At 44.6% G+C, this 21,683-nt stretch overlaps 2 protein-coding genes across 2 annotated transcripts in view; both read left to right on the forward strand.

Annotated features, from left to right (window-relative positions):
• The window catches only part of LOC134440941 (dystonin-like), a 235,715-nt gene that overhangs the window by 92,250 nt on the left and 121,782 nt on the right, over positions 1-21,683 (forward strand). The window contains exons 22-37 of the mRNA XM_063191098.1: positions 915-1,019; positions 2,224-2,319; positions 2,653-2,778; positions 3,399-3,551; positions 4,317-4,471; positions 5,008-5,134; positions 6,462-6,645; positions 9,587-9,744; positions 10,286-10,458; positions 10,797-10,935; positions 11,057-11,250; positions 11,478-11,640; positions 12,092-12,175; positions 12,871-12,978; positions 13,512-13,610; positions 20,615-20,761. Of these exons, the coding sequence (XP_063047168.1) occupies positions 915-1,019; positions 2,224-2,319; positions 2,653-2,778; positions 3,399-3,551; positions 4,317-4,471; positions 5,008-5,134; positions 6,462-6,645; positions 9,587-9,744; positions 10,286-10,458; positions 10,797-10,935; positions 11,057-11,250; positions 11,478-11,640; positions 12,092-12,175; positions 12,871-12,978; positions 13,512-13,610; positions 20,615-20,761 (2,211 nt within the window). The remainder of the gene's footprint in view (positions 1-914; positions 1,020-2,223; positions 2,320-2,652; positions 2,779-3,398; positions 3,552-4,316; positions 4,472-5,007; positions 5,135-6,461; positions 6,646-9,586; positions 9,745-10,285; positions 10,459-10,796; positions 10,936-11,056; positions 11,251-11,477; positions 11,641-12,091; positions 12,176-12,870; positions 12,979-13,511; positions 13,611-20,614; positions 20,762-21,683) is intronic.
• On the forward strand, positions 17,801-20,183 carry LOC134440939 (desmoplakin-A-like). Its single transcript, XM_063191094.1, has one exon. It carries the CDS (start codon positions 17,964-17,966, stop codon positions 20,019-20,021), a length of 2,058 nt encoding a protein of 685 aa, XP_063047164.1. The 5' UTR covers positions 17,801-17,963; the 3' UTR covers positions 20,022-20,183.

Consider the following 21,683-nt stretch of genomic DNA (forward strand, 5'->3'; position numbering starts at 1 on the left):
CCTGCTTTACATCTGCTCCTGGACTACTGAAGGCTTTCATGTACCCACTCATCCTAATCAGTCTCCCACTCAGTCTACTCACAAAATAATATGGTAGCAGACTAGCAGTAAACAGTTGAGCAAAGTATGTTACAGCATGTAACAATCTGCCTGGGCTGTGATACTGTAAGATGCTGCTTAGATTCTAACATTTGTAATCAGGGGAACCTGAATTAGCAGTAGATGTTTTATTCATCCATTCCATCAGAAAATGAATAGCCTATCATGATGTTGTACGGCAGCATCACTCCAAATCTTGCCCTGTGTATCGCTATTACCTTTACTTTCTAGCCCTTGAGGATGCCAGGGGAATTCCACACAGGAACCCAATAGCCCGCTGCTAAGTCAAGCCTGCCCATTACATAACATGAGGTTGGCTGTCAACATGTAGCGATAGGCTACATAAGCATTTCAGGGGAACATGCTAGTTCTTGCTAGCATGGTGTTAATGTCATGTTGCGTGTGTAATACGAGAATGTTGTGATGGGGGAGATGTCTTAAAGCAGGGATGTCAAACTCTAGCCCGCGGAGTCATTTTATTTTGCCCGCAAGATACATTTCAAATGTGGTATTACAGTTGGCCTACATACACCAAAAAATGCAGTGCATCACAGTTATACGAGTGGACCCAGGCCAGTGAAACAGCTCACACTGAAATGCAACAGAATATGTGCAGGCACATTTCACCTTTGATGGCTATCATTATTGTGAAATGTAAATATGAGTATAAGCGTGTGGGTGCACAATTTTAGTCCGTCTTTTAAAATAAATATTGAGTTTGGCCCGTGCCTTCACTCCACATTTAGATTTTGGCCCTCTGTCAATTCGAGTTTGACACCCCCGTCTTAAATTGTCGTTCGCTTCCCCTTTTGCAGGACCTGATGAGAGAACTTGACGAGAAGGAGGAGGTGATCAAGTTTGTGCACGACAAAGCCGAAACCCTCCTGGCGGAAAACCACCCGGCCAGACTCACCATCGAAGTAAGGGACTGTCCCTCCTAAAATTTGAGCTCTTATCTAACATTCTATAAAAGAAATGTTAATGTAATTTTCATACTTTAATGTCAGGGCAACTGGAAATTCAAACAGCAAAACAGTGATTTTACACACAACACGTGCCTTTATGCACAATAGCAACACATCACTGTTTGGAAAAAGAAATGTAATGTGATTTATTATAATTAAATGTCAAGTTTTTCTTTAAATGAATATGTAGAATTTCAGGTAAATAGCTCCTCAATTGTATTTTATATCAATAAAAAGCCACATTAAAACGTCACCCACACTAACATCATACAGCATGCACAGTATCCTCTCATGCACTTTACTGTTGTACAATCAAGATGTTAGAGGAAAGGAGAGGAGTACTTATTCTAAAGCACTTGTGATGCAGTACATGATAATAGTAGCGAGTCAAATTATGCTTGACTTTGAAATCTCAGTGTTATTACATGGCATTAAATTGCATTTAGCAGATGAGCTTATCCAGCTTATGCAGCTTAGCGTGTATACAGTACCAGGTGCTTTGCTCCAGGGCACTTCAGTCAAAGATGGGGGCATTAGAGAGCTCAAGTTATTCACTTGCCCACCCACACCTTGTCATACGTGTATGGGAAACATACTCAACGCAATGTTAAATTTCTTTACTTGCCAATTGTGCATAAATGAGTAGCCTCGTCCAGGCACATAGGAACTCCTGTGCAGGCCCTCTGACTCGATAAATAGAAAAAAAAGACAAAGACAAAAGACATTAAAAAAGTGATTCTGGTAGAAAAGTTAGTCAAATCTACTGTTTTGCCATCAGTCAAAAATCAGTCAGCACAACTTTCCCATCTTAACACCAAACATACCCACTTAAGTAGGCTATTCAGTATTTCCCAAAGTCCTAGTAGCATTGTGCGGCGCTTCAGGTAATGTTATGTGTATACCCCCATTGACAAGTACACGCATGTGTAGCTGTTCATTGTCTGTGGCACGATTTTCAGTCTGTGTCGCTTCACTTATTTGAAACATTTGTATTATGTGTAAGCATAGTATTTTTATTTTCCATTGTGTCCAAACTATTTGGCAGCTTCAAGACGTTTCCGTTCTCATGCAAGGGTCTTTGTCACTGCCTGGTCTGATGTGTTGTTATATTGACTACTGTATTTCCAATGTGTGTATTCATCTCTGTTTAAATCCACAGGCTTACAAGGCTGCCATGCAGACCCAATGGAGCTGGATCCTGCAACTCTGCTCCTGTGTAGAAGAACACCTGAAAGAAAACACCGCCTACTTCGAGGTGAATAAAACGCCTTAACGTGTCTTTTCAGTTGAAAAACAGTTGCCCCCCAGGTGGCTTTACTGCTGTTGTGTTATGTAACTTTAAAAAAACAAACATCTTGACAAGTGTTTCATGGCGGGACATAGCTCTGCTCCTGTGTAGAAAATCACCTGAAAGAAAACAGCGTCTATTTCGTGGTGAATGAAACGCCTTGTGTCTTTTCAGTTGAAAAACAGTTGCCCTCTGGGTGGCATTACCTCTGCTATGTAACTTCAAAAAAAAAAAAAAAAACATCTTGACAAGAAGTGTATTTCTCTGGCCCTGAAGTTATGCGTGTGCCCTTTTTTGTAGTTCTTCAAAGACGCCAAAGAGTCCCTTGACTACCTGAAGGGCCTGCAAGATGCCATCCACAGGAAATATGGGTGTGACCGCACCAGCAGCCTGCACAGGCTTGAAGACCTAATCCAGGAATCTATGGTGAGGACATTGACATGCCCCCCTGCCATCTCTCATCTCTCTCTCTCTCTCTCTCTCTCTCTCTCTCTCTCTCTCTCTCTCTCTCTCTCTCTCTCTCTCTCTCTCTCTCTCTCTCTCTCTGTACTTTTCATACCCTGCTGGCTGGCACAAGTGATTGAAAGCTGCTTTAGCGCTAGTGGAAAACAACAAATCTGGTTGACAACCAGCTGGAAGAGTCTAGATTTCGTATGATGGATAGAGGAAGAGAGAGGCAAAAGGGAGGATATGAAATAAATCAAGCCTACATATCTTGAGGGTCTACATATCTGTCTCTCCCCTCTTTTTCTGTGGTTATTTTTGTCTCCTCTGGTCCTGTGTCTGCATCCATCCTGGTCTTAACCTCTGCCTCTTTCTCCCTTTCTCTCTCTCTCTCTCTCTCTCTCTCTATCTCTCTCTCTCACTCTCTCTCTCTGTCTGTCTCTCTCTGTCTTTCCCTTCCTCTCAACCTCTCTCTCTCTCTCTCTCTCCCTCCCTCCCTCCACTCCTCTGCCTGTGCCTCTGCTTTCTGTCTCTGTCCCTACCTCTCTCTTTCTCTCTCTCTCTCCTTCTCCCCCCCGCTCTCTCCCTCCTCTCTCCATCAGGATGAGAAGGAGCAGCTTCTTCAGTACCGCAGTACGGTGGCAGGTGTGGTGCGGAGGGCCAAGGACATCGTGCAGCTGAAGCCCCGCAGCCCCGACAGCCCCATCAGGACATCCCTGCCCGTCAAGGCCATCTGTGACTACCGACAGATAGAGGTATAGCACTTATCACACACACACACTCACGCACGCACGCAGACACACCCACAAATACGCATGCACGCAAGCACACACACACGCACAGACACACACATAAACTCTCTCTCTCTCTCTCTCTCTCTCACACACACACACACACACCTACACACACACACACACACACACACACACACACACACACACACACACACACACACACCTACACCTACACACACACACACACACACACACACACACACACACACACACACACACACACACACACACACACACACACACACTCACACACACACACACACACACACACACACACACACACACACACACTCACACACACACACAGGCTGCTCTCAACACAGACACGCAGGCTGCTCACAACACACATACTTTTTTTATAGGCATCAGCACGTCCTGACACTGGTGAATAGTATGCCTTCTCACCCTGGGTGGAGTAGCTAATATGTGATCAATGCTAGAAGTGTTGCGAGAGACAAAGGGGAAGTGTTAAACACCTTAATCACTGTGGAACTCATTAACCAAGCCAATAAAAGTGTAGGTTTATGATGAAGCAAAAATGCATGTCTTACTAATACTATCTTATGAGCCACTTGTGGTGATAATAACTTGTGTGTGTTTAAATGTGCTATAAAAATTATGCAAAAATATTTGAATTGACAAGCCTTTCATTATTATTCCATGCCGTCTCCAGCCTTCTAGTTTATGACAGGTTGTTGTTTGTGTGCGTTTATAACCTGCTCACAGATCACTATCTACAAAGACGATGAGTGCGTGCTGGCGAGCAACTCTCACCGGGCCAAGTGGAAGGTCATCAGCCCCTCGGGAAACGAGGCCATGGTGCCGTCCGTCTGCTTCACCGTCCCACCGCCCAATAAGGAGGCAGCGGACCAGGCCAGCAGGTGAGCCGGCCACCACACACGCACAGTGGCATGCTGGGAAGTGTAGTTGTGGCCCTGTAGCCCCTTACTGCAGATGGGGTCGCTATTCACTATTTTCTGAAAATACTCAACTACATCATAACATCGCTAGGCCATTATCAAGAGCTGTAAGTAACAGATGAAGACATAGCCATTTCAATTTTGGTGACAGTAATATTACAACCTAGGCTTTACACTAAGGGGCTAATGCACACCGTTCCACCAGTGGAACACGATAATAGTGCCATTCTGGTAACAGCAAACTTATAACAGGGGTTGTGTCTGAATGGGTGAACATAAATGTGCAAGGACTTGTATTCACAAAGAATATGGTCTAGCCAAAAAAGAGGTTCCCTGGGGCATCCCAGATGTGAAAATCTTGATCTTATAAAATAATGCCAAAGGATTAATTTCAAAGGTCTAGCCAAGTCAACAGGAACTTGTTTTTTATCCAGTGTATAACAAAATACTTGCAGCATCAATCACAAACTTGTTATCTCATTTTTGTCTTCCCCTAGGATTGAACAAACATACCAGAACGTCTTGGCCCTGTGGCACCGCTCCCATGTCAACATGAAGAGTGTGGTGACCTGGCACTACCTTATGGCCGACATCCATGCCATCCGCAACAGCAACGTCGCATCGGTACGGACGCACGCGCCCAATCTTCTGTACCCACATGTCTGAGAGAGAGAGAGAGGGGGGAGGGGGGGGGGGGGGGGGGGGGGGGGGGGGGGGGGAGAGAGAGAGAGAGAGAGAGAGAGAGAGAGAGAGAGAGAGAGAGAGAGAGAGACAGAGAGAGACAGAGAGAGAGAGAGAGAGAGAGGGAGAGAGCGAGGTGGGGAAAGAGAGAGGGAGAGACAGAGTCTTTATTTTATTTTATTTATCCTCTGTACAATGATTTCCTCATTCATGCTAATAAAGCATAATTGGAGAGAGAGAGAGAGAGAGAGAGAGAGAGAGAGAGAGAAAAGAGAGAGAGAGATCTTTGGCACAGAGGTTCCTTTAATCAGCTGGGAGGACCCCAAGGAGAATTGGCAGCTGGTGCCCCCTACTTGTCTTGGTGACTTTCCATTGAGCCAAATTGCCATTAGCGTTCACTTCATCACTGTAATTAAAAAACTCAAGTCTCAACAGATGCAGGAAATAAACACACACAGATATCAAGTCAGCCTCAAGTCACAAATACTAATATCAGGACAGGAAAGAAATTGTTCATCGTAGATGTAGCGTATAGTGAGCTAATTCTTAGTAATTCTTTATGAATTGTATCTGTGTGTCTGTTCCTGACCCCAGATTAAAACCATGCTGCCAGGGGTAGCACCAGAACTGTTGACGCTCCCTCTATGTAGGTTCATTGTGTGTTTTGTGTGGCTGCTTCTGACTGCAGATCAAGACCATCCAGTATAGTATTGTATTGTATGTAGTATTTACAAAGGCAACATGTGCAGTAGACACATAGTTAGTTATTTGTTATTAGTATTAATTGTGTGTGGTGCGGGTGTTTCTGACTGCAGATCAGGACCATGTTGCCAGGTGAGCATGAGCAGGTGCTGAGCGGGCTGCAGGCCCACTTCTAGGAGTATTAGGGAACATGTGCAGTAGACACATAATATAATATAATATAATATAATATAATATAATATAATATAATATAATATAATATAATATAATATAATATAATATAATATAATATATTTTTTTTTATCTGTGTGACTGCAGATCAGGACCATGTTGCTAGGTGAGCATGAGCAGGTGCTGAGCGGTCTGCAGGCCCACTTCCAAGAGTATTAGGGAAAAGTGTTACGTATTTGTAATTAATATTAATTGTGTGCGGGTGTTTCTGACTGCAGATCAGGACCATGTTCAGGTCTTCAGGCCCACATCTAGAAGTATTTGGGAACTTGTGCAGTAGACACATAATTAGTTATTTGTCATAATATTGATAGCGTGCTGGTGTTTCTGTCTATAGATCAGGACCATGTTGCCAGGTGAGCACGAGCAGGTGCTGAGCGGGCTGCAGGCCCACTTCCAGGAGTTCCTGGAGGACAGCGAGGAGTCGGAGGTGTTCACGGTGGCCGACCGCAGCCAGTTGGAGAGAGACGTGCTGGCCTGCAAGGAGTACTACGAGGACCTGCTCAAGAACGCAGAGAGAGGCAAGCCAAGCAGCAGCCCCGCTTTACCAAAAAAACACTTTATTTTAAGGTCCCTGTCACATTACTTAAGGTAGAATTTAAGGAGGATTTACCGGTAACAGCCTTTGGAATACTACGAGGACCTGCTCAAGAACGCAGAGAGAGGCAAGCAGCAGTTTTAGAGAGAGGCTCTGCAGTCTTAACAAAAACACTTTATTCATGACAAGACAGTTTGAGAAATGAGAGGAAGCGAGTGGGAGAGAGATCGAGAAATGACCTTGGGCAGGAATCGAACCCGGGTCGCCGAGTGCCTAGCCAATTGAGCCACGACTGGGACAAAAACACTTTGTTTTAAGGTCCCCGTCACATTTATTAAAGAGAAAGTTCACATTTATCAAGTCCGCAGAGAGAGGCAAGCCAAGTAGCAGCACGGCTCTGCAGTTTTAACAAAAACACTTCATTTATTTAATAGCCTTTTGAGTATTACGAGGAACTGCTCAAGTCCGCAGAGAGAGACAAGTCAAACAGCTCGGCTCTGCAGTTTTAACAAAAGCGCTTCATTTTAAGGTCCCTGTCACATTAATTAAGGTAGAATTTTAGGAGGATTTATTGGTAACAGCCTTTGAAGTACTACAAGGAGACGTTTAAGTCCGCAGAGAGAGGCAAGCATCAGAAACATGTAACAGCTCAAATCCGCCGACATAGGCAAGGATCAGCCTGGCTCTGAACTTTTAACAAACCCACCCTCCAAAAAACAACAGGCTTTTCTTCATCCTCTTCATCCTAGCAGTGCTAGACCCACATTAGGGTTAAGGTAGGGTCTTAAGTCTAGCAGTGCTAGACCTACATTAGGGTTAAGGTAGGGTCTTAAGTCTAGCAGTGCTAGACCTACATTAAAGGGGTATGCCACTATTTTGGGGCTTAATACAGTTAAAATTGTTGGCTGGGGTTTATAAAGGTGGTAAAGTGTCTTATTTTTCATGTTAAGCGTTGTCTTGCTTTAAGACAAGTTAAAAGAGGGAATATGTCGCTAAGCTAGTGAAAGTCAATGTATCCGTGTAGCATTGTAGCATGCTACACGGATCCATTGACTTTCACTAGCTTAGCTTACATGAAAAATAAGACACTTTACCACCTTTATAAACCCCAGCCAACGATTTTAACTGTACTAAGCCCCAAAGTAGTGGCATACCCCTTTAACATTGAGGTAGGCTCTAGAAATGGGTCATAGACGGGGTGGCTGGGGCTAAAAGGTTGCCTTTCAAATCCCTCTGTATGTTACTACGCCCGCCCTCTGACACACTGCACTGCATTGCTGATTGGCTGGCCGGTCTTAGGAGAGTAGATGGCCACAGTGACCAGTCTCTTGTAAGTTATAATGAATCCTATAGAAGAAGTCCCTTGCAGAGAATTGTATTTGTTGCTGCTAGGGGTGTTAGATTAGGCTTCCTCCTCCTCCTCCTCCTCCTCCTCCTCCTCCTCCTCCTCCTCCTCCTCTTCCTCCTCCTCTCTCCTCTCTCCTCCTCCTCTCTCCTCCTCCTCATTTCATCTCTCCTCCTCTTCCTCTCTCCTCTCCTCTCCTCTCCTCTCTCCTCTCCTCCTCCTCCTCCTCCTCCTCTCTCCTCCTCCTCCTCTTCCTCCTCGTCCTCTCTCCTCCTCGTCCTCCTCTCTCCTCCTCGTCCTCCTCTTCCTCATCTTCCTCCTCCTCCTCCTCCATCTCCTCCTTCTCCTCCTCCTCCTCCTCCTCTTTCCCCTCCTCCTCCTCCTCCTCTTCCTCCTCTCTCCTCCTACTCCTCCTCCTCTACCTCCTCTTCCTCCCACTCCTCCTCTTCTTCCTCTTCCTCCTCCTCCTCCTCTTCCTCTTGTTCCTCCTCCTCCTTCTCCTCTTGCTCCTCCTCCTCCCTCCTCCTCCTACTACTCCTCCTCCTCTTCCTCCTCCTCCTCTACACCCTCCTCCTCCTTCTCCTCCTATTAATCCTCCTCCACCTCCTCCTCTTCCTCCTCCATCTCCTCCTTCTCCTCCTCCTCCTCCTTCTCCTCCTCCTTCTTCGCCTCCTCCTCCTCCTCCTCCTCTCTCCTCCTCCTCCAACTCTTCCTCCTATCTCCTCCTCCTCTTCCTCATCTTCCTCCTCCTCTTCCTCCTCCTCCTCTTCCTCCTCCCTCTCCTACCTCTCCTCCTCAGACTGGGCCTTACACCCCGAGGCCAACACATGCTTTCTTAATCCTATTAGGAAAGGAAGTTAATACGACTTTCTATGGAATTAATCTCAAGTGTGCCAGGGCACGCATCTCTGCAACAGGAGAGGAGGGCCAGGGGCCAGCCGTGTGTGTGTGTGTGTGTGTGTGTGTGTGTGTGTGTGTGTGTGTGTGTGTGTGTGTGTGTGTGTGTGTGTGTGTGTGTGTGTGCGCGCATGCGCGCGCGCGCGCGCGCGCGTGTGTGTGTGTGTGTGTGTGTGTGTGTGTGTGTGTGTGTGTGTGTGTGTGTGTGTGTGAGTTTGCTGAAGGATGTGTCTTTGTAATCTGCGTGTGTGGGCATGAGTATGTTTCTATTTGTCTCACAAGCCTGCATAACCTCATAGGTGTTTTTGGCTAGAAAGTCATTTAGGGTCACTGTAGTGTTTTGTCATGGAACGGCTCTATAATTTGGGGCAATTGGCACTGTTTAATTTAACTGTAGCTAATTTTTACCGTAAACATTTTTTGTGTGAAAAGGCAAGACAAAAAAAATAACTGAAGTAATGCATCAGAAAGGAAGGAAACAAATTTCCACACTTTTTTGAAACTGACATGCTGTAAACATCATCTCCGGATTATTCACAAGCCTTCACTGAAACCCAAACAAAAGATTTAAAATGAAAAAAGATAAATCACAGTGCTCTCCTTATTCCATAGTGCTTATTCCATCCTAATAGATTTTTATTGCATTGCTCATGTCTCACTGCTGCCCCCCTGTGGTCAACAGAGGAACACGAGGAGTCGGTGTACAACCTCTTCATCGCCGACATCCGCAACTTCCGCATGCGTCTGGAGGGCCACGAGGAACAGCTGATTCGGCAGATCCGCACCCCCCTGGACCGAGACGACATTCAACAGAGCATCATGCGCATCGCCGAGCAAGAGGTATGTCAGCTACTCGAAACAATGGTGTCACATCCGGGCAGTGGACTGGAAGAATGGAACACAGTGCAGTACAATACAGTACTGTAGTACAGAACAATACCATACAATACAATACAATACAATACAATACAGTACAATACCATACAATACAAGACAATACAGTATAGTACATTACATACATTGCAGTAAAATGAAATAGAATAATAGGATACATTTATTTAGATATTTTAGTAGTAATTTTCTCATATATGGTGTATTCATTACTCCTACTATTTGTCTGTTCAGTTCTGCATTTCCAGTAAATCAATGCATGCAAAAGACTCATTTCCCTGAAAGGTTTTGTGTCACTGTTTTGCTCGTCTTGTCTGTGCATCATCCTTGGCAAAAGAGATAATTCTGTTCAGTTCAAAAGTGAATCAATACATTATATATATCAATACAGCAATTCACATACATCAATACATTCCAGTGAAGCAATACATATATATTGATACATACATTGATGTGTTTGTCTCTTGTATCTGTCCTTCTTCCTCCTCAGCAAAAGAAGGTCGACCTGGAGCAGTTGAAGGAGGAGATTGATGTGATGAGGGAGAAGTGTGAGGTGTTCCTGAGGGGGGCTGCCTCCCCGCCCCCCTCCCTCCCCCTGGAGCTCCAGAACCTGGTGCAGGCCACCGGCCTCGTGCACTCCATGTGCTGCATCTACCTGGAGAAGTACGTTCCACTAGCCTGGCCAATGCCAGACTACCTTACATGTTAGATAACTTGGGGACCACCATGGCCGGATTAATGCACAGGCTAGATATGCAGTGCCAGGGGGGCCCTGATTATCCAAAAGTGAAAAATTGCAGAATTGTGACAGGATGCAATATTGTGAAATCATGTCTCATGTTGAGTAAAGTTATATGAGATTTGCACATTGTACAGAAGGTCTCCAACTGTATTGCCCAACTTAAATTGTCTGATAGAAAATTCTTAATTTGTCACTGTAAATTAAAATATTTCTTGAGAATTGAGAATGATTTAAGACTATATTTCTTTTGTCATTGCAGGTTGAAGTCCATCAGTGTGGTGGTAAAGCACAGTCAGACAGCCGAGTCTCTGGTGAAACTGTACGAGGCCAAACTGTGTGAGGAAGACGCACTGAACTCTGACATGAAGTCCATCGAAAACATCACGAGCACTCTGAAGGTAGTGTACTCACATTGCCTGGCGAATTGAGATAGCTCTTTGTAGGATTACGTGTCTTTTTAATGTTTGGATATGTTTGCTAAAATATGTTTTGTTTGTTTTATTTATTTTGTCTAAATAGCTTTGGCGTTCAGAAATTGACGAAAAGAGGGAGGTATTCCACGACCTTGAGGATGAGTTGCAGAAGGCCCGTGTCATCAGCGACCGCATGTTCAAGACACACAACGAACGCGACTTTGACCTTGACTGGCACAAGGAGAAAGCCGATCAGCTGGGCGAGAGGTGGAATAGTGTCCACTCGCAGATCGAGAGCAGGTGGGTACCACTTGATGTACAGTGTAGCCATTTCCCATCCTTTAGATTACATATCTATCATACAATACGCATGACATGTTTTGAATATTAATTAATTTATTTACAATTCCATTCACATGTCAATTCACCAATGAATACAATGTTACTTTTCAGTGCTACTATGAACCAAGTTTGTTGTTGTGCGTCATATTTTGACAAAAATTTGATGTTCTTTCATTTTGTCACAGACTCCGTGACCTGGAGGGTATCAGCAAGTCTCTAAAGTATTACAAAGATGCATATGGCAGTCTGGATGAGTGGGCCACAGAGCTGGAGACAGTTCAGATGAAGATGCAGGAGAACCATCCTGAAGACAGCAAGGCCCTGGCAGAGCTGCTCAACAAACAGAAGGTAGGCTATGGTCTCCTCTCTAAGGGCAGTCATGGGTGAGCGGTTAGGGCTTCAAACTTGAAGCCCAAAGGTTTGACTCCCGACCCGCCAGGTCGATGGGGGGAGTAACTAGCTAGTGTTCTCCCCCATCCTCCTCCATGACTTAGTCATACACACAATTTTGTTGCGTGCAGTAAGCATTGTGTGCAGTTGAGTGCTGTGTCACAATGACAATGGGAGTTTCCCAGGTGGACTTTCAATTCACCTATCATGACTCTTAAGAAGAGCAAAACAGCAAAACTACAGGATGAGTTGCAAGTTCAAGCAGACTGTATGCAGCCTTTGATAGGATACAAATCTGCAGGAATTCTTTATGCATCATGTTCAGTATTGATATTAATGTTATGGATATTTTTATAGCCTTGCAATGCCATATCCAATACCAAAATGCCTTTCTGGTTCTGTTTCCCAGATGCTTGTATCTGAAATGGAGCAGAAGCAGTGTAAGATTGATGAGTGCCAGAAATACTCCGAACAGTACTCCGCTGGAGTCAAGGTGAGCCATTACTTACTTTTACACACACACACGCACGCACGCACGCACGCACGCACGCACGCACGCACGCACGCACGCACGCACGCACACACACACACACACACACACACACACACACACACACACACACACACAGAAAGAGATGAACCTCTTCTGGTAACATTTGTTATTGCTGTAAAATAATGTCATGTACAGTATGTAATTCATTTACGGAAATCGTGCCGTTGTTCCTATCCCCTGGTTTTCACACACACACACACACACACACACACACAAACACACACACACACACACACACACACACACACACACACACACACACACACACACACACACACACACACACACACACACACACACACACACACACACACACACACACACACACACACACACACACACACACAGAAAGAGAAAGTAACCTATTCTGGTAACATTTGTTATTGCTGTAACATAATGTCATGTACTCAATTCATATATGGAGGTCAAGTCAAGTCAAGTCAGCTTTTATTGTCACTTTCTTCATACTGTATGTACAAGTCATACAAGGAAAATGAAATTTTCACATTTTCCCTCTATACCATGCCAAGACATAGACATACACAAGACTGACATTTTACAGACTGACATAAAGTGCATGACAGGACAGGTAACAGTCATGCGGTTGTTCCTATTCCCTGGTCTTCCTCCTGTAGGATTACGAGCTGCAGCTGATGACCTACAGAGCCATGGTGGACTCCCAGGCCAAGTCTCCTATGAAGCGCCGGCGGATGCAGAGCTCCTCAGACTCCATTCTTCAGGAGGTCAGCCATCCCAAACCTCACAATGCGCTGTACACAGTAAAACACATGCAGTGTTAATTCAACACTTAAAGAGTACTCTAGGACCACATGCACTCTAGAACAGTGGTTTTCAACCTTTTTTTAATCCTTGACCTCATCATAAGCCCGACAACGCCCCCTTAGTATTACAAAATAAAATATGCCCCCCAATGGCAACTAAGCACCACCCGCTCTTAGCTGTATCCTTCTCAACGCCCCCCTAGAGCTCCCCTGTACCACCCCGTTGAGAAACACTACTCTAGGAGATGTTAAATCGACTCATATAACAGTTGACTTAACACTGCATTTTTACTGTTTATCCACATGCAACTTCCAAGTTTGTTGGCAGGGTTTATACGGATAAGTGATGTTGGAAAGACTGAGCATATATAGAACTCACAGTATAGCACTCACTGTCATTTTGTAATCACCAAGCATCACAAGTTTACAGCTACATAGAATACTTGAAGATCCTGTCTGACCTTTTGTTTTGTTTTTGTTTTCTTTTTTTCCAGTTCATGGATCTCCGCACACGCTACACCACATTGGTGACGATGATGACACAGTATGTGAAGTTCGCAAGTGAGACACTGAAAAGGACAGAGGAAGAAGAGGTATGGGCATAGTGAAGAAATGTATTATTTGGAAATATCATAGTGGTTGAAGTTGCAATAAAGGTTGCAATTGAGCTACAGTGCAAACAATCAATATAAAATATATTTACATTTAATTTCCCTAGAACGTAACAATTTTATCATTAATCTATCAATGCTGTTGTCATTCTGTTCCTATGGTGCTTATGCAGTTTAAAGGATTATTTCTTTGACTATTTAAACTGTCTGATGCTTTTAGACTTTTCATCTTGCCATTTCAACTTCAGTGAACTTTCTTTGAAGACTGTCTAGAACATTCTTGCTCTTGTGGTCTTGCCTTGCCACGAAAGGATGTTATTTCAAGGGATCAATAACATTCTCAATTTATGCTGATGCGAGCAGCATGTTTGCTCCAATCGATACAAAAGAAGCACTCTTTTGTATTGCGCTTGGTTTAAGATCTTTCCTTTCACTCGGACACCACATTTTTTGGCTGTCACAATTTCGTGGTGGTGGTAATGGATTTCTGCACGGCTGCACTGGTGCGTTCTCATTCCGGTAAGTGGGGAGCTCTTTGGAATGCAAAAAAAGCCCCATCTTCTTCCTCCTTGGACCCAGTGGATGATCCTGTTATTGTATGTTGTTGTTTAGAGGAGGAAGTCCGAGGAGAGAGCCGAGTACATCACCTGGACGGAGACCGTCACGCTGCAGAAGGAGAGCAGCCAGGGAGAGATCTCCCAGCTCCAGCGCCAGGTAGAGGAGCTGGAGGCCTCACTGTCTGACAGGCAGCAGCAGCTGGAGATCTTAGGTAGACAGATCGAGGTGCAGAAGGTGACCATAGAAGAGGTCATCGCGCAGAAGACCACAGCCGAGACCGAAGCGCAGCAGTTCCGCATAGACCTGGAGGGTTCCGTGAGGGCCAAAGCGGCTCTGGAGCAAGAGCTTCACCAGGCACAGCTTCTCATTCAACAGGCCGAGGCCAAACGGTCGTCCATGGAAGAAAGCCTCCAAGTGCTGAGGAAGAACATCGAGGAGAGCACCAGTGCTCGCAGGTCACTGGAGGAACACCTGAAGCGCAGGGAGAGCGACGTCCAAGACCTGGAAAAGGAGTTGAAGAACAAGGAAGGAGCAGAGGCGGAGCTGCTGAGCCACGTGCGCACCATGGAGTTAGATCTGGCCAAGTCGGGCATGAAGGCATCTCAGGGAGGTGACTCGCAGATGACCACCGTCACTAAAGTTGTGAAGTCGTCCATTCTATCGAGCAGCCTCCAGAAAATACAAGCCGAGGTCGAGGTTGAGGTCATGCAGCACAAGATGGAAGAGCTGACCATGGACAAGAAAAGGGCAGAGACAGAGATCAAGAGTTTGAAGTCAGAGTTAAACAGCATGCTCATGCAGAAAAATATGTCTGAGGAGAAATCGCAGCGTTTCAAAGAGCTGCTGGATGACTCAAACAACAGGCTAATGAAACTTCAGACTGACATGGAATCAGACAGAAATGGTGTCAGGCAGAAGTTAGATGAGATGAGACTGGAAACTGCTGAGCTCAAAAAGTCAGTGTATGTCTACCAAGAACAAATTAAATCATTGCAACGAGACAAAACCACCTTGGAACAGAGAGCTGTGTTTCACAAGACAGAAGTGGAGGGTATAAAAGAACAACTCAAAATAAGCCAAGAAAAGACTGTTCAAAGAAACTCAATTGAACAGGAGTACATGCACAAACTTAGATGCTTGGAGGATGAGATGTCCTCAAAACAGATAGAGGGAGATCAGCTGAAGTATAAGATAACTGAAATCACAAGAGTTAATGGTTCTTTGGAAAACGATGTGAGAAACCTTAAGGTATGCATCGAGTCACTTCAGCAGGAAAAAATATTTGCTGAACAGAAGCTCAAAGTCCTCAGGGCAGAAGCCGACACGCTCAAGGAACATCTGCAGAAATCCCAAGAGGAAATGGCATCAAAGTCTAGATCTGAGAAGGAAATCCATATCAAATCCAGAAACATTGAGTTAGAGTTGCAGAAGAGTGGGCAACAGGTCACCCAGCTCTCCAGAGTAGTCGAGGAGCTCAAAAAGATAAACCTAGAGACAGATCACTCCCTGAGGAGTGTTAAAGCAGAGTTGGACAAAGTGAACATGGAGCTGAGCAGCAAAGACCAACAAATCAGCATTTACAAAACCCAGGCAGAGAGCACGAAATGTCAGGTGAAGATCATTGAGGAAGAATTGCTCAGAGTGACCCAGACGGCCCATGAATTCCAGGTGAAGCTGAGGGGTTACAATGAAGAGGTCAGGAAAACGGCCGAACTGGAACAGAAAAACAAAGCCTTGGCAACAACCATAGCTACTTACGAAAGGGAAATCAGAAGCCTGAAATCTGAGCTAAACACAGAGAGAAGCACGATGACCCGGAAGGTTCAAGAGCAGAAGACTGAGATCACTGAGCTGAACATGAGCTTGAGAAGACACAGTGGCGAGTTGCAGAAGGAAAACGGAGAGGTGCAGAAATACGCTGCCAAAGTGAAAGAGCTCGAAAATGAGCTCTTGCGATGCAAGACCTCCATGAAAGGAATCACAGGAAACTCTGAGAAGCTCACCGTAAATCTCAAACAGGACGTCCTCTCTCTGCAAAGGGAAAAACAAGTGGCCGACCAGAAGCTGATTACACTCAAGGCAGAGTTTGATGAGTTAAGTGTCAATCTGAAGAGAACTAAGGACGAACTGATCAGGGTGACCCAGGAAGCAAACATTAGTCAATCAAAAATGAAAAGTATTGAAGCAGAACTGCAAAGAAGCAAAGTAGCAGTAATGGACATGTCCTCCACCTCAGACAAAGAAACATCACAGTTCAAACATGACATTTTGATTCTTCAGAAGGAGAACACTTTGGCACAAGACAAAATACAACAAATGACATCAGAAATCAACACTCTTCAAAAGGAGAAACTCACAATGTCTCAATATAGTCAGAGTTTGAATTTGGAGATTTCTAAGGTGAAGGTGCAACTCGAGCAAGCTCAAGACGTCATCAAGAGGAGCCAAGCGCAAGTATCTGAAGACTCCTATGCTCTGAATGCGGAGCTGACTCTGTTGCGGCAGCAAGTAGCACAGAAATCCCAAGAGGACACTGTGGGACAACAGAAAGAAGCATCCGAGGTCCAATCTCTGACCATTGAACTCACTCAGCTGAGGAAGCAGGTAGAGCAATCCCAAAATGAAGTCACTAAGAAAGAAAAGGAAATAGCCGATGCCCAGGTGAGGTCCAACGTGCTCGAGAAGCAACTGGAAAGCTGCAAACAAATGTTGGATGAGTTGAAGGAGAAATTAGAAAAACAGAGATCTGGCTATGAGAAGCAGCTGCACTTGGTCCAGACAGAGATGGAACAGAAGCTCTTTGTAAGAGAATCTCAAATGAAAACGGAATATGAGAAGAAATCTGTGGAGCAGCATTCCCAGAATAACGAAGCCATTGAAAGGGACAACAAACATCTGACACAAGAGATAGAGAAGCTCAGAGTGCTACATCACAATGCCCAGATTTCAAAACAGGAAACCAAGCAGCAGTTGGATTCCCTTCGTGTTGAACTTCAGCAGGCAGAGAAGGCAAAGGGAGCGATGGAACTTGAGCTGCTCAAAATAAAATCCAAAATATCAGACCTGGAAAATGAAAAGATTAAATTGACATCCAGCATAACTCAACTGGACAACCTTCGCCGAGAAAATGCCAAAGAGACACCACGGCTTCAGCATGCGCTGGCAGAGTCTGAGAGAAAACTTCAGGCTTCTGAGAGGGAGGCAAAATCTCTCAAAGAAAAAGTTGTTACCTACATGGAACAAGTGAAAACCCTTCAAGAAACGGTCCTGAAGCTGGAAGTAAGGGTCAGCTCTGAAAGCAAGAAAGTTGTAGAATTGGAATCAGGCAGATCTTCAAATCATACATGCTTCAAAGACCATGAGATTGCTAAGCTGAAGACAGATTTGCAGTTAACGAAGAGTATTATATCATCCTATGAAGAGGCAAAGAGAAGTTTGGAAGATGAACTCAAGAAGATGAGAAGTTATTCTCAGGTACAAATAAATAAATATTGTTACATTGTTATCATTATTATTGCTATCATTGTATTTGGTTTTGTTAAGTAGATTTGCATAGTCAACTACCAGTAAGTGTAATTGTATACTGAACATTATTTTCAGTTTGATTTAGTTTTAGTATGTTCAGTTTATACAGTATGTGCAGAGATATCACCAATATATTTATATACAGTATATAGTGCAATTTTATGAACATAATTTTATGAAAGTTATTTATACACATTATTCTATCATCTTAATCTAATAGTCTCAATAATCTCATGTTAACAGATAGCATCTATGGAGCAGGAGAAAGCACTGGCGGAGGTGAAAAAAATGAAGCAAGTCCAAATGGAAGTCAACCAAAGTAAAACTCAGGAAAAAATCATGAAGATGGTGACGAACACAGTCTCAGTGCAGAGCTCTTCAACTATGCAACAGACACACTCCAAAGAAGCCCAGTCAAACAACATAACAACAGCAACAGAGCAGTCAATCCCTATGCGCAAAAGCTCTCTGTCAGAGAAGGGCAAGGCCACTGGCAAAGGTCAGTCAGTGACGTTCAACATCTCCAGTTCAGAGGCTTCTGTACTCTCAAGCAACAATGCTACAGACTCCCCTTCAAGTTCAACTCAGCTGTCACACAAAGTACAAGGCCTTAGGGGACGCATCAGCATCAAGAAACTGATCAAAGTCAAACTCCTGGACAGTGAAACCTCTCAGAAGATGGAGTCAGGTCAGATGTCTATGGAAGAAGTGCAAGCGTACATCGCCCAGTTTGTCAGCAAGCCGACATCAATTGCTGGGGTTTACGATGCGTCTCTCAAGAAAAAGATGTCATTCGTTGAGGCCTCAGAGAAAGGGATCCTCGCAAAGACGTACGCAGTTGAGTTCCTCGAAGCTCAAGCAGCCACTGGGTGCATCATCGACCCACACACAGGTGAGGCTCATTCTGCTGAAGGTGCCCTGGAAAAGGGAGTCATCTCAGAAGACCTCAAGGAGAAGCTAGCAGACGCAGAAAAGGCAGTCAGTGGCTTTGCTCACGGTGGAAAACTACTCTCCGTCTTTCAGGCCATGGAAGAAAGAATTCTTGACCGACACAGGGCTAGGAAGATGATCGAAGTCCAAATAGCCACAGGCGGGGTTGTCCATCCAGTGATTGGTGTGAGGGTTCCCCTGAACTTCGCTTTCGACAACGGCCTCTTGAATCAGATCACCTATCAGTCCATCTACGATCCAGTGAGCAACCCAAAGGGCTTCTACAACCCCGAAATTGGCCAGAGGGCTTACTACTGTGAACTTTTGAAAAATTGCGTGTATGACGTTGTGAGCGGTGTGTACCTTCTACCAGTTGGGGAGAAGCAGGTGGCTAGCATTAGTCCTGACAATGTGCAAGGCAGGCTGACAGTTGTGAACTCTTCAAGTGGGGCTGAGATGTCAGCGTATGAGGCCTTTAAAGGCAACCACATAGATGGAAAAACATACCTCTTCCTCTCTCAACAAGAAACCGAATGGCAGGAGACCTCCATAACCGACTCCAGTGGAAGCGAGATGCACATTCTTACAGATCTCAGAAGTGGCCGTCAACTTTGCATCGAAACGGCTGTGCGCCTGCGTATCCTTGAGTCGTCAGAGCTCGCCAAATACCGCAGTGGCCTCCTCAACATCTACGAGCTTGCAGACCTGCTGAACTCCAGGAAGGTTGTGTTCAAAATCACACACTGTCCCATTGCTGGATTGTGGGACATGGCATCCAGGAAGAGGCTTTCTGTCCTCAAAGCTCACCTGCTGAACTTTGTGGACAGACTGACTGCCATCAGGATGTTAGAGGCTCAAGCCTGCACTGGGGGCATTTGTGATCCTGCACTGGGAGAACGTGTTAGCATTGCGGAGGCCACCAACAGAGGGCTCCTGAATGACAGCTTTGCACAGCTACTCAAACAGTTTGAAGCGGCCTACAGTGGCATAGCGCACCCACAAACAGGAAAGAGCTTATCGGTGGCCCAAGCTATGCAAGAAAACCTGCTAACCAGAGAGGTCGGCTTGAGATGTCTGGAGTACCAGCTCTTTACCGGTGGGTTGATTAACCCGGAAACCCACGAGCGTATGACAGTGGACGAGGCGCTCCTGGGTTGCCTGATAGACAAAGCCACTGCTTCACAGCTCAAAGATGAAAGGTTGTTTTCAAAGTCTCTCATGTGCCCCAAGACAAAGAGGAAAGTTTCTTTCAGCGAAATCTTGGAAAAGGGTGTCTTTGACGGACACACTGGCTTCATGCTCCTGGAAGCCACCAAACCACAGAGCCTTAGTACTGCAGGGACTTTCCAGTACTACTGGACATCATATCGGCAGATTTAAGTTATTCATTTTGTGCCACCAAGGCCAGTACACGACAGCTGTCTTTTGCTTTTATAATCACAGTATGTTCACACCCAAGTTCCAATTTCATTTTGAAATGCTGGAGTTAATGGCATAAAGTGTTTTTTTCTTTCTTTAACCCTTTCTTTTGAAATGTATCATGATTAGTCATTTGCATTTTCATATCAGGGCTTTTTCTGAACGGGGAAATAGGGGCGCTCCACCCTCATACCTCCGTGGGTGCACCCTCATACTTTTATTTTTACATATATATATTTGAGCGCCCCTAGTAAATTTCTCATTCACGCGGGGGAACACCCCCTTCACCCCCGGTACCTGCCATGATGCTCCCTCATGCCGAAAAATCCTAGAAAAAGCCCTGCATATTATGTAAATATTTGTTTTGTCGGTCTAGTGGTTTCCATTGGGAAGATTGTGTTATTATTCTTGAACTTCAACTGTTGAAAAAAACAGTGTATTTTATTTCATTTGCTACGGTATACAAACCAAGAGCCATCACGAATGTCTAATAACCACTTACTACGTACATTGTTGCATAATTAATGTTGTTGGTTTCTGTCCCTGAATTCCAGAAATCTGTTGAGGAGGAGAAGAAAGAGCATGGGGATAAAGTTAGCAAACTCCTGCACTGGGTATCCAGTGTTAATGGAAACGTGAGCAAAGACGAGAAAGTTGGAAAAGATGGCAAAGCCACATCAGAGAGCTCTAGTAAGCCAAAGGTAATGCTAAGCACTGTTTACCTGTTTATTGCTGACTTTTGAATTGTTTCCACAGGTTTTACTCCAAGACAGTTGTTTTCTAATTGTAGAGGTTAAAAGGACACAATAATGCAGGACCAGTAACGATGGACCAATATAATGTAATTGTGCAGAAGTACTGTTAGCAGAACCTGCCACCATGACACAACATGACTGTTTGATCACAGTATGATTATGTATTTTATGTGTTTTGCTCTGAATAAAAATCAGAACACATTTCACTCATTGTTTAATTGCCATGTGCTAATAAACATATAATCACCAAAAAGTCAACGATTTAATTTCTAGCCCTGGTAATCCCCACATCCCATATTACACAACGTACTGTATGTGTGCTTTCATTAGAAGGCATGCTGTTTAAAGAACCCTTTAAGGAGCTTTTTGCAACATCCAGTTGCCATTATACAAAACAATTACAACACCCCCCCAAACCCCCAACCCCCCCCCCCCCCCCCCCCCCCCCCCCCATACTGGCAACACAAGACTCCACGCTGAGTCACATTGTATGTACACAAGCACAATGAAAGCCCAATAAGACACTTGCCTCTTTTCACTTTAATTTCCATCCATCATCCTCACATCATGCTCACATTCTTTATACTGCTATACTGAAGGTCCAGGGTACAGTAGGTTACGATGCACATAACGAACACTCCCTGATGAAAAAAATGTGTTGTACTGCAGTTAAAAACTTGTGGTTTTACTGCAAAATACTGCAGGAATAAGATAAAATAAGATAAGATAAACTTTATCTTCTGTTTGCACAGAAATGTGTCTCGCATGACCCTGATTATGCAGGGCTGAGTACAGGGCATGAAAAAAACTGCATACCGCAAAAATAAGGCATTCTGATGTGTATGCACTGCAGAATTGTCAACAAGAA

Source organism: Engraulis encrasicolus, chromosome 24, assembly GCF_034702125.1.
Source record: "Engraulis encrasicolus isolate BLACKSEA-1 chromosome 24, IST_EnEncr_1.0, whole genome shotgun sequence".
Taxonomy (NCBI): Eukaryota; Metazoa; Chordata; class Actinopteri; order Clupeiformes; family Engraulidae; genus Engraulis; species Engraulis encrasicolus.

What these genes read in the sequence shown, in the direction of transcription:
- LOC134440939 (XM_063191094.1), top strand. Translation starts at nt 17,964, where the DNA reads ATGGAGCAGGAGAAAGCACTGGCGGAGGTGAAAAAAATGAAGCAAGTC.